Source organism: Megachile rotundata, chromosome 2 (assembly GCF_050947335.1).
Source record: "Megachile rotundata isolate GNS110a chromosome 2, iyMegRotu1, whole genome shotgun sequence".
NCBI classification, from domain to species: Eukaryota; Metazoa; Arthropoda; class Insecta; order Hymenoptera; family Megachilidae; genus Megachile; species Megachile rotundata.
In genome coordinates, this window is record NC_134984.1 from 15,827,342 (window position 1) to 15,845,936 (window position 18,595).

The following is an 18,595-nucleotide window of genomic DNA, read 5'->3' on the forward strand; positions in this document are numbered from 1 at the left end:
ATCGCGATTGATCATTACTCGACGTGCCTCGAACGACCAATCGAACGTAGAACTGTAATCGTACCGTTGCGCAAAATCCGACACATCGCGTCGGAGAAACATCTGACTTGATGCCAAACCACGTCACATGACGTCAGAACACGTAAGTTTGGCAGACGATGAAATCTGGACACGTGTGTGCAACGGTCGCCTAGGGACCGGCTTTGATATACACCCTCGTTAACTCGATGATTTAGGGATATAATATACGTAGAAGTATAGTAGTATTTTATAGGGATATAGGAGTATGTTACAAGAATGTATGAACCATCAAGGTTGTGGATCTAGACACTGAATCTGGGAACTTGGGAATTTCAGAATGGGGGATTGGAAAATTTGGGATCTGGGGATTTGAGATCTAAGAATTCGAGATCTAGGAATTTTGGATATAGGGATTTGGAATCTAGGGATTTGGGGTATCGGGAATTTGGGAATTTAGGAACTTCTCAATTTTGGTATCTGGGGATTTGGGAATCTAGAAATTGGGGATCTAGAGATATGGGACTTAGGAATTAGGGATATAGAGAATTTAGGTATTTTGGGATACAGGATCTAGGAAATTTGAGAATCTAGTAATTGGGGATGTAGGGAATTTGGGAATCTAGAAATTGGGGGTCTAGGGAATTTGGGAATCTAGAAATTGGGGATGTAGGGAATTGGGGAATCTAGAAATTGGGGATGTAGGGAATTGGGGAATCTAGAAATTGGGGATCTAGGGAATTGGGGAATCTAGAAATTGGGGATCTAGGGAATTGGGGAATCTAGAAATTGGGGGTCTAGGGAATTTGGAAATTTAGAAATTGGGGATCTAGGGAACTTGGGTATCTAGAAATTGGGGATCTAGGAAATTGGGGCATCTAGAAATTGGAGACCTAGGAATATGGAACTTAGGAATTAGGGATATAGAGAATTTGGGTATTTTGGGATACGGAACCTAAGGAATTTGGGAATCTAGGTATTTGGAGATCTAGCGACTATAAATCTAGATATCTAGATGCTAGGGACTTAGTAACGTAAAAAGTTGGTAACTTAGGAAACTTGAAAAGTTAAGAGAATAAGAATTTAGAAACCTATGAAATTATGAAGTTCTGAAACACCAAAAACTTTGAAAATCTATGTTTCTCCAATATCTAGCACTTCATTCCTACTATACTAACCTAGAAATTCTGAAAATATAAAAATGTCTAAACCTATAAATAAAATAGTAGTCTAATGATGTAACAATTTACAGATAAAGCAATATAAGAATAAATGCTTGCAATTGCCAGTTTTCTCGGTCATCAGTGTTTACATTTGAAAAGCTCGAGGTCGTCGACCCACGACCTCGTAAGAACGTATTCCAATCTCAGTTGGATATACTTCGTCAAGAAGCTGATAAAACGAAATGATTCATAAGTGCTCGCAAAAAAAGAATGATCGTAATGATTCAACGTTCCGGAAAAGCGCGTTATCTGACCGCACAAAGACAGCTAGTAATGGATCGATCCAAACGCGGATCGAACCTTTTTTTCGCTTTCTTCTTTCGAACGATACGACGAATGCAAATAAGGGTTATCGAGAAAGGTTACACGGTAACATCGTTAGAGATTCATCGCATGAAGATGAGGATGTTTAACACGAGGTGATTAAGTGTTTTCGATGAATATCTTTAATTGGACAGTCGTGAGCATCGATTTGAATAGTTCTTTGTTTCGTGGCGATAAAAGCAGGCCGTTAGGCTTCTTATAGTGTACTGTTCCTTGTTTATAGCGGAACAGAAAGTCTATGAATCCCATGTTCACCGATACTTATTATTATTCATATGGTTTCTGAGTTTGGTGCGGTGATACAATTATTCTTTGAAGTGAGAGATCTATTCTTGGAACATGTTTTTAATATCGTTGCAGATTGCGGTGTGACTTACTTAGAGATCAGAATATGTTAATTCTGATTATCGACTATTAATATTCGAATGGTGTTTAGAAAGTTCTATTTTTAATTGCTCTTCATTCGCATTTTTCTAAATCCTAAATTTCACTAGTATCAAATTTTCCGTATATTTCCCAACTTATCAAATTTCCAAATCTCAATTATTCTTAAGTTATCAAGCTCCCTATTTCCCAAGTTACTTAAATTCCCAAAATCCCTAGTTTCTAAGTTACCAAATTTCCAAATCCCTAAAAACTCTCAAAGTTATCGAATTAACTTCCCATTTTCCAAATCATCAAAAATTCTAATTTCAATTTCCCAAATATTCGACCTTTTATTTTACAAATTTCCCAAATTTAAACAAATTCAAATACCTGGAAATAAAAACCCTCAAATTTAAAAATTTCCCAAATTTTTTTTACCCACCCCCTGTCGGGATTCGAACCCTGGCCCGCAGGGTAGTAGGTCACTATTTTACCCACTACACCAACATCATTTACTCTAATTTTTTTCTCGCTTACTCGTTTTCTTCTTCTAAAATGTTATTTTCCCAAAACATACAAATTACATTTAAAAGATTCAAGTGTGTTTTATAAGTCCACCCAGCCATTGACATTGGAGAATTAATTGGGATGCCAGATACGGACATCTTTTCGCATCAATATTGTTCAGTTTAATTTAACATTGGCCTCGCAGAATTGATAGGTTTTACCTCTTTAAACTTGCAACAATGTTGTGCGCGATACATTTTAATTTCAGTCAGAAACGAATTAAGAAAACGGACATCAAGTAGCCTCGAGGTTATTCGGGAATCTGTTATCTCGAAGCCATTCCACGAACAGGTGCACGCAAGATTTTAAATTGGCCTCTTACCTGACCCGCCGGTGCTGCTGGGTCGAGTAAGGTCAGTTAGGGTCAAACACCTGAACATGTCCGGTTATTTGAGCAATTTTTGTCGAAAAATTAACGAACACGAAACTGGTAACCACCAACAGCTAGTAATCACACTATTATCCCGTGAATAAATTTTCGTAAACATAGGAAATTTTGATCGAATTATACGTTCATTAAATACATCTTTGTTACATTTTATAGTCGCAGTAAAGTTTCTTAAATTCTAAAATTAAATTTTAAATTTCTAGCTACTGGCAAAGATATCAATTTGGTCAAAATTGTAACGCAACAACAATCTTTCATAAAATTTTTAAATCTCCATGTAAAAAATATTCGTACCATTTTTTATTCTAACTATATCGCAATGCAATCGGTCAAATCAAAGTTTTCCTGTGCCGCCAACGTGACAATATTTATAATACCAACAGATACGATCTTTCAACGTTACCTACGTCACAATTTGATAGTGAAATTCCTTGTGAACGTCTGTTGACCCCACTTTATAAAAAATGCTCTTACCATTCGATCGATATCTTTTATAAATTGCAACAGCTGCTAAAATATTCTAAAAATGCTTTATCTACCCCTGGACTGTTCACAAAGCTTTATCTTTGGACTTTAATTTTTTATCATAAATACTGTTATCAAATTTCGTGACTTTATCATTGGTCACTATTGTTCCACAACAACCAGTCTCCGTTATTCGAAGTTCGACTTAAGAAAAGTAGTTAAGAAAAGTACTTAAAAAAAGTCAACAATGAGAGGATCAACTTTTTTCGTGAAGGTTTCATGAAACACGATAGTACGAATGGAGCGGAAAATTACGGGCACAAAGGACCCATCGATTGTTGGTGTCTCGATGAAGGAGAAAACGTTAGTACAAAGACAATCACGGTACCAACGCGAAAATATATTGTCCGTTCGTACAATGCTACGGTGGACGATCAGAGGAGATAGCTTTTGTATTCAAGAAACGACCGGCAGAAGATGCGAAGGCGTTGAATACTGATGTCGTTTGCGTCGACAAAGACCTCTTCAAGGTCGGGGTCACTACTCGATACCTCTTCTGCATTTCTCTACTCTCCTCGAGTAACTGATCGTGCACCTTTGACGCACCGTTAACCCTTTAACGATGAAATATCACTCTCTGTCACATATGACCAAAAGCAACCACCTAATTTCTTATATTATCAACTTAGCTGAGCTAAACTTAGCTAACCGATAAACTTAGCTGAGTTAATTTTTGTATATAGTTGAAAGAGTTCAATTAATTATTTTTACAACATAGGAAGATAAGAGTACATAGTAACAAGAAACCATGAATTAATACTAAATTGTCCCACAATAAATTTCTGCTTCCTCAACAAAGGCTCCCAAATCTCGTATTTCACGCCACGAATTGAAAAGGGACGATTATAGCTCATCCAACAACTTCAGAATAAAAAGAATCTGCCAACTTTAACCAGCGTAAAATACACGCAAAGTGTTTCGCGTTCAGCCGCAATAAATCTTGCCAGGGTCTAGATAAACTACTGGACTTATAACCCCGGCGAGATTTCAGAAAACCGTGCATCATGCCTTATGCATCCGGTGGCCCTTAAAGCCGTGAGTCACGCTTCACGCTCGCACGAAAACGACATCTTGCAAGAGTAATACGCCTGTGAAACCGCGCTATATGCACGCCTGTTGTGCCGTTAAGAGCTTCTTTTTTACACGATTCTTGCTCGACAATACACGTTACATTTCGCTAGAAACGATCCTCCATCGGCCTGTCGTTATCAGCGATAACGTAAGGTGATAAGGTTCGCGAGTAGACAAACGTAGCTATCGTGAGACGCGATGTCCCACATTATCAGAAAGATTGCGCGATACGGAATTATGCAAGCAATCTACTTTGCTCGAATTTTACCCTTTCGCTGCGACTTTTATCGTAGTTGCGATAAATCGATGGTTAAAGCCTTTTCTACTCGATCGAAAAGTTTTTTATAATCGTATCTAAATTACTCAATTCATCGGAGTTATTTTTGCTGGAACCCTATAGACTTAATATTAGTTGATCTCTGATAAAATTGTTGTTAGGATAGTCGATCGATTTGCAGGACAATTCCTGCGTAGGCAACGCTTGATAAATTTAATGGTGGCCGGTAACGAGGTGAACCGTGTAACTGGGTCAACCGATGCATCAAGCAGCGACCTTTCGGATTAGGAGATACTGAGACACCTCAAAGGCCAAACGTGAATTTGCCGAATGTAAATTCGGGTTTGATCTTGAAAAAGCGTGGCTCCCGTATCGCTCAAAATCACGCACGGAACACGTTTATCACGAAAAAATACTAACTTTGTTGAACTTTACAAGTTTTTCTACATCCCCAAATTCCTACGTTCCCAAATTCTCAAATCCCCAAATTTCTGCACTTATAAATTCTTCCATTGTGAAATTTACAAGTTTCCAAATTCTCAAAGTTTCACATTCCACATTTCTAAATTCTCAAATCTCCAAACTCCTAAACCCCTAAATTTCTACATTTCCAATTTCTCAATTTACCAAATATTCTAATCCCCAAATTCCTTAAATTCCTTAGATTACTTAAATTCCAAAATTCTTAACTCTGTAAACCCTAAATCTTCTAATTCCTACTTTCTCAAGTTCTCAAATTTTTAATTTAGTTAATTCAGTGCAGAGCACAACTGCGCATGCGCGACAATGGCGGAGATGCGCAACTAGTGTGCGCGAAGGTGCACGCAAAGACAACCTCCTATAATTAAGATTAAAGTCTTTATTAGAAAGATATCTCCGAAAGATATCTACACGAAGAATAGGTTACCTGAACATGGAAGACATATTTGATACACAAGGGATTAATAACATATTTCAACGAGAACAAAATCGTTACACTTGAATAATGTCCCCTGTAAAAGATCGATCATACGACATCGTGTTTCGTGTGTTCTACGAAACACTTACACTCTGTACGACATTCTTATGCGTTAGGTGGTATACATGCATAACAATGCTTCGAAAAGGCAGATAGATAGGCACGATAGATAAGAACGATCATTACGAAACAGAAAACGGCGATTATTACACGGGTTGGTGTTTGGTGGAGGCACGAATTTCGTGCTAGTTTTAAATCGGGTCATGGAAACAGGGCACACGTCAGTCCCGATAACTCGAACAATCAAAATGTCAACTTTTCGACAGGTGAATACGATACGATGATCTGACCGAATTTACTGACAATGAACGTTTCGTAAAGCACGTTTCCAACTTGTTCGTAGTTCCAGGAATATGCGTCGATAAAACTGGGAACCAAATTTTTATTTACTCGGAGACTCGTCTAGTGACACAACACTAGAAAAATCTTTTGACACATGTGGTATATTATGACCGCAAATGACAGCACTTATGTTATATTATTTTTAAGTAAGCTCAAATGCAAATGTTAGGTTCCTATTTTTAATCGATACAATCAAAGATGGAGTACACTAATAAAAAGTTGACTATTCTGTTAATGTTACATAGTGACATATGATATAAATTTACGTAATATATGTGTAAATTTGAAGAAAGGAAATGAAGTCAAATCGAATGGTTTCAACTAACACGAAGGTTCCATTACCAAACCTGTGTATCCACAAATACTTCCTGAATCGAGCATTGGGTGCTTTGTTTAAACTACATGAATCATAATGAATCATAACGATGTATTAAAAATTATTTATCACATACGATAAAGAACACAACGTGATTCTAGCAATCGTGAACCCGTTACTCATCGTTCGATGTTTACTTTGAACTATTGAGCAACAAACAAACGCATCTTCGTCTCGAAATCAAAGATTCCCCCATAGTTCGTATTTATTGCAAAAATATCCAAGGCTAACGGATTGAAACTAACAATCGAGTACCCTGTAATTTAAAACTGTATTATCGTGTGCTCAGCACGTTTCTCGTTCGGAGGCGGCTCTCAAGGTAGCTCGAACATAAAACGTATCGTGCTTCGCCTTAATGGCTAGCCAGCGGTAATTACGTCAACGACGACGATTATCGATTTGTAAATTTGCAAGAATTATATTATCTGGAAAAAAGAAATTCCCAGTGACGGTATCGCGGTGCATGGACGAGAATTCTCGTCGAGCACGTGGAGATCGATTTTTAAAATACAAACACGTGAGTTCGATGAATATAAATGTAAACGGGAAAATATATCTTTAACCTTTGCGTTTTGTGCGCGTGTGTAATACTTTGGTATTTTCGATGATTCTGCAACAATGTATATCACTTTATGATTAATGTAATTTATTTAGAATTCCATGGAAAGATAGTTTTAACAAGTCGTGATAAATTAATTAGAATGTTTTATTTTTCAATTTTATCTTTTCGACTTTGACCATGAAAGTCGTGTTTCTTTCCTTCTTATTTACCGCACATGTACGACTCTGCACGTGACATGTAATTACAATGTGGACACCATGGCTTACAACACGGAAACTTCCTTTTGTTTGCTGATCTATGATCTGTACGTTTAGTTTGTGATTTGTCGCTGTTGATGAATCTAATAAGACATTGATTTCCGATGAAGTATAGTTGCAACACCGTAAGTTTTATTACCACAAAAAATTAAAAAGTTTTACTGTTATAGTAACGATTCTATTATTATATAATAGAAAATTACTCAATGACTTTATTATGTTATATAAAATTACTAAATTACTTTATTATGTTATATAAAATTACTATATTACTTTATTATATTGTATAAAATTAGTACATTACTTTATTATATTATATAAAATTACTAAAAAAAAAATGTAAAATGTGCATCAATGATTTCAATAATAAATAAGAAACTGATCTGTGCTCCAGCAAATAAAATTCTTTGTTTCAATTTATAAATTTACTGGTTTACGTGCGAAGTTAAATAATGTAATACGTAAGAGATATCGAAAAATTGTGACGATACAATAGGAAGCTTGTATAATATCCGTGATTAAACACACCCGCGATTTGTCACGTTGTCTCGAAGAATCTGCTCGTCACGAACCGAGAAGAAACTGAGAGTCTCGTGTATCTAATCGCGCAATTTGTTTCATTTCATCCATATTACAAATCCAATAAGCCTTCCATTAGCTGATTCTTATGAAATATTAACTCGTTGGAATTCACTCACTACCAGATATTCTTTTATTTAACAAAATCAGAATTCCAATATTACATACTTTAAATGAATTACAGTACAATTAGCATTGTTTTAAAAAAGATAAAATTTGTGATAAATAAACACAATATTCAACAGTTTCAAAGAATTATAGCAATGCATAATTCTTCAATAATTACAGCACACTAAAGATCATTACAATTATTAAAAACCACCGTCTATTTATAAAATCAATCAATAAAAGAATATACACTTATCTCCGAAGTATGCGTGAGTCACCCATAGTGATTCCTACGGCCTACTCGAATCGATTAACGTTTCTTTAACGCGAAATCCTCGAATTTTACCTGTGTCTGAATGACGATCGAAATCGGTGGAAAAAGAAAAAAGAACCCACGGATGAATCAGAATCGTAGTTCCACCGTGGTGCGCGCCCACGACCAGAGAGTAGTATACTATTCTACTACGAAGGCGTCCCAAGGAGTGTCCATTCACGCGTGACACACGCTGCTTACGAGTCGAGCCTACTCCACTTACGTTCATTCATAAAAATCACGACGTTCCTGGAACTCGCGCTCTGCTCACCGGGATATGACGGAGATTCGTCAGACTCGCGTTACGAAACGTTTTCGAGACTACGTTACCTATTCGTCGGCTGTTGCGAGGTGCGAGACGATTTAAATCTTAAATGAACGTCTATGATCTTGACATTCCAAGTCTGTGAATCAAAAAAGTTATTACATCCACAGATCTCCAGATATAAAACTGAATTTTAACACTGAATTCAAAGATCTGTAGATCAATTTACCTCGAGATCTTCAAATTTCTAGATCCTCGAATTTCAAGATAAAAAAATTCCTAAATTCGCAAGTTCCAAAACCAGAGAATAAGATACGAATTTCTGTATCCCAAAATCCCTAGATATCAATTAAACACAGATTTGAAAATTATTAATTCTGAAAATCCCTAGATTCGAAAAATCCAGATCGTCAAATCTCTAGAAATTTCTAGATCCAAAAATCCTTGGATCAAAATCTCTAGATAAAAAAATCACTAGGCCCAACCCTCCCAGATCAAAAGATCCCCAAATTCGAAAATCCCTAGATCCAAAAATCCCCAAATTCGAAAATCCCTAGATCCAAAACTCCCCGGTTAGAAAATCCCTAGATCACAAGATCCCCAAATTCGAAAATCCTTAGATCCAAAAATCTCCAAATTCGAAAATTCCTAGATCCAAAGATCCCAAAATTCGAAAATCCCTAAATCGTCAAATCCGTAAAGTCGAACATTCCTATCTCTAGAAATCCCTAGATTCCAAAAAAGATTCCAAAATCCCCAGATCCCAATTCCCCATATTTTCATATCCCCAGATCCCCCAAATCCTAATCCCAAATATCCCTAGCTCATAAAATTTCTAGATTTTCACATTCATATTTGAAAACCAAGAAACAATGAAAATTTCGTTTGCACTGAAATTGCAATATTTTTGAAATGCACCTTTGATTTATGCGACAGAATAAAACCATCTGAATCGTTGAAGGATAAGCTAAATTCTTAAAGAGAGATTGACCTCGTGCATTTGTCCACGTATCGTCCAGCTATTGTCGAAAACAAGAACAAAATTAACCACTCCCGTTGCAAACAGTTCTCTGTTTCTCTATGCAAATGGCCAAGTTTATTTTCGTCAAACTCGAGGGGCCGTATGGTGTATCGAGTTAATAATCCATAAGAGCAGAGCGTTTCATTTACATAACGATTCCGTCGAACTAGCGGCGTGCACTTGAAACGCTCGTTTCAAGGAATCGTGGTCGAATTCTACGTGTTTAGAAAGGAATGTACCATGCATCCGCGGCGAAAATAATACCCCGAAGGACAAAACCTTACGTACGTAATGGAGACGTGACGGACAAAAAACAACGAAATCCGAATTCTATTTTCGGTAAAATCCAAAAACCAATTTTACTAAGCGAGGATCGAGTACGTGAACTCTTGATCGGTCGAAAGTTTGATGACGGTCTCACTTTTATAGCGGATTTCTATTTTGGTAGGAAGATAAATGAGACGAAGGATGAAAAGGAACGAAAACAAGTGGTTTAGCAATAATTCAATGTTGTAGGAAGTAGTTCTGTGAAATAGGAATGGGAATTTTTAGTATCTTGCTTTCTTAGTTCTACATCCATGGATCTTTAGGTGGGCTACTTTATTAGTGAAGACCTACATTCCTACACTTTCATATCTCTAAATGCCCATTTTTTAGATATCACATCAGTAGATAGCAATTCCTTAGATATCACATCAGTAGATACTAATTCTTTAGATATTAAATTCCTGGATATCAATTTCTTGGATTTTGAACCCCTAGATCTCAAATACCCAGATGCACAAATTTGTGGACCACAAAATATCAGCATTCTAGATCTCGAAATATCAAACTCCCTGGTCCATAATTCCTATACCCTGAACTCCCAAATCCCTATATCATGAAATCTCTACATCCACAAATTTCTACATGAAGAAGTCCCTAGATTCTGAAATCCATAAGTCCTCAAATCCATAAATCCAAAAATCCATAAGTCCCCAAATCCATAAATCCCCAAATCCATAAATCCCCAAATCCATAAATCTCCAAATCCATAAATCTCCAAATCCATAAATCCAAAAATCCATAAGTCCCCAAATCCATAAATCCCCAAATCCATAAATCCCCAAATCCATGAATTCCAAAACCACTTAACCCCAAATCCATGAGCCCCAAAATCCCCAGAATCCACGATCCATAAAGTCCCAAATCCCTATATACTGAAAGCCTTAATTCTCCAAATCCCTAGATCCACCAAAAATCCCTAGATTCTCCATTGCATTACCAGCTGCTCTTCCTGTATTGATAATTTCAAGAAAATCTTTGTAACATTCAATCTATTAAAATTGAAAAATGTCCTTTCTTCTCCTCAGTACAATTTCGAAAACTCCATTGTGCACTGGTTAAAGCGGTGAATCATGGTTATTCAAGGCTTTCGTCTCGATGGATTTGCCTCGAGTGCAGCAAGGATGCACTGGATCAACGTATGCACTTCAAATATGTTCGAATGAATGTCTCCTTTATCTACTTGTCTGTCTGACTCACGATGTAACTCTGTTCGAGGCTACACTTGTAATTTAATTCATTGAAATTAGCGAGTAGTCGGACATACTGAAACTCTAATAACACCGGCACTGTTTTGCGTAATGAAATAATTGTACAATTTTGTTCGTCACCAAATGTCTATACAGTTTTGATAACAATAATTATTTTTAATAAGTAAATTATATTTGTTATCGGTGATAATGCTGTTAGGATAACAACGTTATCGATAATCGATGCCTCATCACACTTGAAAGAATGTGTCTGTTAACTCGGTTATTTATCGACTTCCGGTGTCGATGCATTTTTTGTCCATTAGGGATAATCGTTGTGCAACAAAAAGTTCGTCCAGAGTGAGTCATTTCTCTTCAACAAACTTTTTGAACAAACTTAAACTTAAGCAAATTAAATGCACTTAATTATTTCATAACAGATCAGATCTTCAAACAATTATCAACTTATTCACGTGAAAACAATTATTCATGTGAGAAATAAATGAAAAGTTTCATTCTTCATAAAATGCTCAAAAATTAAGATCAGATGATACGAAGTAAGTTTCTGTTGCAAAAAAATTAATTTGTAAATTTTAATAAGAGAAGTGAATTTTTTTCTCGCAAGAATTTTATTTACAATAAATTTAGAGGAATTAACTGTTACTAACAAAATTAACTGTTTACTTAAATGGTTCTTTATTAATATCATCAAGAAAGTGGTTTATCCAAGAAACAAGGAAAAGAGCTCCTCAAATTCGTGCGATCGGATAAAAAATTTCCAGTGATTCAGCACGGGAGGATAGACAAGGAAGACGGAAGCACGTAGCCGCGTTTTTTATTCGCCAGAATATTAATTGCCTTTACACGAAGCGGTTAAATAACAGTATCACGCCGCACAGTCGCTAGCCGGGTCAATCCCCTCGGGCATCGTCATCTGTCACATTTATAGTTCGACAACGTGCGAAATCTAGCGGTACGGTCTCCCTTTCGTTCGCATAAAATTAATTAGAAACGAGTTTGTCTCGATCAAGGATAAATCTGAATCCCTGGAATCTCTGCATCTTCTCAGTATTTTATTTCCGAATACATTTTTCTATTTCTGAACTAATCTGAATACTAATCTTATCAAAACCGTGGAATGAATTTTTTTGATAAAACCTCGGTATAGTTTGTTTCCTTGAAACGAATAAATAAACAAAGTAGAATAAATGATGGATGGAAGAGTCGTAAATATTTCTTCAAGTACTTTTCTCTCTAGAATATGCAGAACATTTTATAATGATTTACATGTTGTTACAGTTGTTTATTTTGAATACATTCTGTTACAGAACTACCTGTCCCGATTTGGCTACCTGCAACCAATAAATCCAACGAGCGGTGGAATTATATCTCAAGAAACGCTGTCAAAAGCCATTAAAGAATTTCAAGCATTCGCTGGATTAAACATAACAGGTAAGAGTTGCATTCTAAAACTGTTTATCAAAAACTCTACACGAAACATTTGCATGTATTAACATTTTCTGACTATAAGAGTACTAAGATCTGGGGACATTAATATTTTGAAGAACTCGAATCTAGGGATATTAAGGTCAAGGGGTATATCTAGGGAAATAGAAATGTGGGAGAACTGTGGGTAATATGGGAGTAATCAAAGTACATTCGGATTGGGGTATTTAGATCTCAAGAATATAAGATCAAAATACATTCTAAAGATATTTAAATCTAGGGACATCTACGAACACTTGGCACCAGAAACCAGTGATATTCTAATGTAGACAAATTATAATCCAAAAGTATACAAATCCAATAAAACAATGATTGAGATGCAGTTGAATCCAACTTAATATTTGAAGTGTCCCACAATACTCCCAGTAAACCACTAACAAAAAAATGTCACCGACCAGCAAAAAGTGCAACCGGAAATTAACCGGCTTAGAACTCGATCTCTTTATTATCAATTAATTTTTATTTACCATCCCCGTTATCATATTCAAGCGTAATTGAGTTAAACGATTCTCGTGGGTGCCTGTGTGTGAATCATACCGATGGATGCATTCATTCATGCCGGCCGTGACTCACAGTCAGCCATGTAAACCGTGGACAACATAAAATTTGTCACATCCAACGCAACTAATTACATAGTTGCAATACGCAGTGACAAATAATACCAGGTTGTATCAGAGTCCGATTCCAAAAGTCGTTTCCCATACGTCAAAAGAACGTCATACGAGAGAATAATTATTAGCGAGCGAGTTGAATGAACAAAATAGGTGTCGCTATCTGATCGAACAGAAAGATAAGCGCAGAGAAAATATGGGACGGAGAGGTATCTATGATCTAATTGTCGGTAATGTGTCGGAGCGTTTTATAATCGCGCTTAAACTGACTCGTTCGAGGATGTTAAGAGCGTATTAAGTTCAAGAACTGAGCAAATAGCGCTGGAAGTCGGTTTCTTAAAGAGACACGTCAGCAATTAGTCCATGATTAGAGTAATGGCGATGTGAGTTAAATTCAAAATTCGTTTATGCGTTTTGTTTCAAGGTTTATGCTTAGATATTGTAGAACATGGTCTATGAAATGAGAGGGAAAGGAACTTTTGGATTTTGAGACTTTGGCACCTTGAAATGTTGGAACTTCAAGACTTTGACCTGAGACTGTCATTAAAATTCTAGTACTTGTAGAGTCAGTAATTTTAGACTTGATCAAAACTCAAAGACACAAAATATTAAAAAGACCAAAAGATACTAAAAGTGTTTCAAAACATCAAAACAGCAAAATTTAAAAGTTCCTAGATCCCACATTAGCCATAAATCAATGGCTACCACGTCTAGGTCAGTCTGACCCAGTCACCTTCGTCAAAGGTAAAGAAACCCGAACGCCAATTATCATACCCAGCCAAAACAACCCCAATAAAAAAACAACCAATGCAATATCTTCGAAGCGTTCGAATTTACGACGCAAAAAAAAGGAGTGCACGTGAACATACACTTTTCCAATATACTCGCCCGACCGGCTCCGAATAAAGAGCTAATTTTTAACGTTCCTAGACCTTGAAAGACCGGACGCCGACGGTCAGAAAACACGCGTGATTTTCAAGAAAGAAATCGACGTAACGAAAAAGGAGCAAGTAAAACGCGAGGAAAATCGACGAACGAATGTCAAACACCGTCTGAGAGATTGTCCCGAGTAGCCGAGAATCGTTTAGCGAGCAACAGCTATTAAAACAAGCGTTTCGAGAAGCATTGCCAAGGCTCGAAGCCTTGACACACCGTAAACTCGGCAAACAAGCCGGACACGGACGAACAAAGAAGCGAATTATTGTTTCCGGTTTGGATCTCGTGGCGAAGGTGCTGAGGTAATTAGTGATAACGTTATCGATGACGGCGAGCGATTTTCTGAGTGATTAATACTTTCATCTATAATGTCACTCGTGACGCATATGTATCATGTGTATCAAGTTCATATGTGTCGGTCTGGTATTTTCATTGTGATTGAATTTTGGGTGTAATTTTAATTTGGAATCTGGGGAAGCAAGGATAAGTGTAATATGTTATCTGATATTTTAACTACTTTGGTTTAATTTAGTAGCAATAGTTAGGTAGCTGTGAATGACTGTATGGGAAATTGTAGATATGGGGTTTACTCTGTTTGCTCTGACTAGTGGGTTTAGGTGGCGGAGGAGTATGCTAAGAAATTGGGTAACTTGGTGTGAAATTTTTGGACCTATAAATTGTTAAACTTCGAAATTTTTAATATCACAGATTCTTATGTTGAGAAAAGAACCTTTTAAACTTAAAAATTTAGAGATTTCAAGCTTGAAAATTTATAAATTTCAAACTTGGGAATTTATGAATTTTCAAACTCAAAAATTTAAAAATTTCCAATACTATAAACTCTCATAAAAAATGTTCAAATCAACAGAATTCATAAACCTGAAAAAATCGAACCTCTCACAGATTGTTACTAGGTAAATATATTTTACCAAGAATTTCATTGTGGAACTACTCGTTGAAATTTGAAGACAATTTATTAAAAACCCAAATGAAAAGGAAATTACATGCTAAAAGGTATATAAACGTATTTTGAAAGCATTCAGATGTGAAAGAAAATAAGATAATGACTTTCACAATGGAAACCGGAAATGTACGCCGGAAAATAACGACAGATCCTCTCGGATTCTCGATGATACTTCGAACGAATGACTCAGACTTCGGTGAAATGTGTGAAGTTCGTGGCGCTAAAAAATGACTCACATGATGATGACTCTAGCCTTGTCGCTTCAATTATATTTACGACATAAATCAAAACTTACGAGATTTAAACCAATTTGAATCAGTGATTCGAAACAGTACAACAAGAATTTCTCTCTTTATTCGAATATTTAAAATAGGAAAGATGTGTACGAAATCCGACGGATTGACAAAGAGTCTGTTTTTATAAGCAGAGAATGGATTCTCCAACCAGAACGAGCTGTGACGCAAAAATTCGATCATTACAAAATGCAGGTAAAAAAGTCGGGTTTCACGAAGACAGGATTTCGCTGGCTGTATTATTGCTTCACTCTATTCAGATGATTGTTTTACAACTGTAATCGATAAGAACGAGGACTGTTTTAAAAATGAAGTCCAACGATAAGAACAAAGGAATTCCTGTTTCGAAACGGGCAGGACTTGAGTACATAAAAATGATACATTACCGAATAAATTATGCGGCTAGAAAAACGATAAAACCGATAATGGCAAAAGGAAAGCATCGCTGTTGTAACGACAAGGTTTTACCTACGTGTTTCGTATGATAATGATGACTGCATTGTGATCGGTTGATACATCGTGTATCATGTTAAACAGTTGTGTTCTAATCTCTCATTATCATAATCATTGTTATCGATACAAATGATCATCGTTTTCCATAATTAAATGGAACATCGTATTGATATTTTTGCATGATGCTCTTTTATACTCTTCGTGCAAGACACGTAACACATTTACATTTCATTTTCATGATTATGTTAATAGAATTTTTTAAATATTTTATAGTTTTTACTGTTTTATTATTTTTTCTAATATTAGTAGTGGAACATTTTAGTCTTTCATTCTTAAAATAATTTTAGCATAGCTACTTTTCTCGTTATAAATTAAATTTGAATACTCTTTATTTGTACTGAAGATTTATAAAAATATGGTACAAGTTTTTATATTTGTAATCAAGGTTTATAAATATACATTCATAATTTTAAATTACAAATAGATTGTTCATATATCTGTCCTCTTACAGTGCATATGTACAAAGTGTTTGCATATAAATATTAATTTCCAAAAGCAGAGCAATGATTCACGATACAGAACATTTCCTCCGATACCCTGACCTCCATTCTCGTTACTCGCATCCGACACTAGTCGATCATTCTTAAGCATATTCAAATCGATCCCGACAATCGTTCCGTTAATACACCGTAATTTCCACTCGGAGTATTAATAAACCGTGCAATTTCCAGTCGCGTGACCATCGTCGCAACATAGCAGACTCGTTTGCACGTGACACGACGATTAAAGAGAATCGCACACCTGTTTTCGAATCGAAAAACTGTACGAACGGAACAAAATCTGTGTTATACAGAATCGAGAAGGAATCTGATTTAATTGTTTATATAAAATGTAAAAATGGTTTTAGTAAGAAATAGGTAATGATTTGGTGTGTGGGGAGCTTAAGGTTTTTGCATATTGTGCATATACGTTGCATCGATGCATATGCAACCAAGATACAAGGAAACACACGAGGCATGATCGCGAATAGAAAACGGAACGTGCATACATGGTCGAGGGATCGATAGAGAATCGCGATTTCAACCTACATTTGATACGGGAATGATGTATTAGATGTGTGACACGGTTTTATCAATGATTCGATGTAATCTTACTTTGCCTGTATTTTATTACTTTTACTTATTGAGTCACTATTTCACTTTGCCATTTACTATTTTATTATTTCACTGTTTAAATATTTTGCTATTTTACTGTTCCATTCTTTCCCTATTTTACAATATTATTTTCTGAAAAACCAATTGTCTTTGCAGGAGACTTCGACGAAGAGACATCTAAACTTATGGAGTTACCCAGGTGCGGTGTTAAGGACAAAGTTGGACCTGGATTTGGAAGATCAAAGCGATACGCTCTTCAAGGTAAATAGAATAAAAGAATAATACTCTAAGATGTCTTTCTCTAGTTTTCTTATAAAAATTCATAATAGTTTAACACAAATTCCGTAAAATTCCATGATGATGATTTTGTTGGAACTTAATCAAAACAATAGAACGATTTAACGCATGACATAACATTCAATCAATTCGATTATCTAATCGATGCCTGAAAGTTGAATTTCGAACATCAAACTATGACCATAAAACATATCGAAGTGTAAGATCTAAAATTCATCCTGATTCAAACATAGAAAAAATATTACATTTCCATTCATATTTTTGGTACTGAATTACAAGTACTACGTTTACCAATATGAAATAGATATTTCAATTCAGTTGAACACTCATATCCATCAGTGTTTCAATGATTAAATCCAACAATTTTATAGATTTCAAAATCCAGGAAGAACTTGTTTACTACTCAATTATAACAGAAAATGGATAAAAATGTATTTATATACTTTTAAAAAATGACTCGAACAATAGAATATTTCACGGTAGAAGGATTGTTTAGTACAGTGGTGTTACTTTTGACTTCCTGCCTCATTACCGTCAATGTAGAGTCACTCACCCTAAACAGGTCATGCACATTTGTATCGCAACCGTTCGTTCGATGGTCTCGATGCATTTTTAAACTCATCGAACTTGTTCCACATCTCCAGAAATCTCAGTCAACTACCTTTACTTAATTCTTAAACTACTTTACTTAACCTCTTGTCTTCATTCTCGATAATTTTCATGGAAAATTCTAGAAAATTTCCTTCCAGGCTTATTCGTCAAAAGTCATACGAATTGTTCTTTGACCCCATTAATTAACAATGATCACAGAAATCACGCGAACTTTCCCATAACAGCGATCCCCGCTAATTAATCACAGCCTATAAGGCGATTCACTTTTTACAGAGCTGTTCTTCCCGGAAATAAAAAAATCATCGGCTCTTGATTCACCAATAAGTGACGCATAGAAAATACGGGTATTTTTGTTGAAATCACCAAGGAATCATCGAGGTTCGATCTATGGATCCTAGCCGTGACTTTGAACCTCGCGAAAACGTTTCTCGATTCAGTGAACTCGGAACGAGATCGTCGAACCATACATCCTATGAAATTCCATCGCGTAATACCGGGGTCAAAAGTGACCCACTGAGTCTATTTTTATTTATATGTATTATTGTGCTTATTGTGTTACTAATACTTATTAAATTAATACAGTGGCAGGAAAGTGAAATACAGTAGTCTCTCGTTATATAGCCATTAGAGGGATTTTCCTACCTGTTGGTAGTAC

The 18,595-nt window shown here is 35.9% G+C and overlaps 1 protein-coding gene and 1 long non-coding RNA gene across 8 annotated transcripts in view; one reads left to right on the plus strand and one right to left on the minus strand.

Moving 5' to 3' along the window:
• LOC143266622 (uncharacterized) overlaps positions 1 to 18,595 on the minus strand; it is a 127,086-nt gene that overhangs the window by 102,084 nt on the left and 6,407 nt on the right. The window lies entirely within an intron of this gene.
• LOC100881168 (Matrix metalloproteinase 1) overlaps positions 1 to 18,595 on the plus strand; it is a 37,918-nt gene that overhangs the window by 9,871 nt on the left and 9,452 nt on the right. For all 6 annotated transcript variants that reach the window (XM_012288212.2, XM_012288213.2, XM_012288216.2 and 3 more), the window contains exons 2-3: positions 12,443 to 12,566; positions 17,188 to 17,292. In XM_012288212.2, coding sequence (XP_012143602.2) covers positions 12,443 to 12,566; positions 17,188 to 17,292 — 229 coding nt within the window. The remainder of the gene's footprint in view (positions 1 to 12,442; positions 12,567 to 17,187; positions 17,293 to 18,595) is intronic.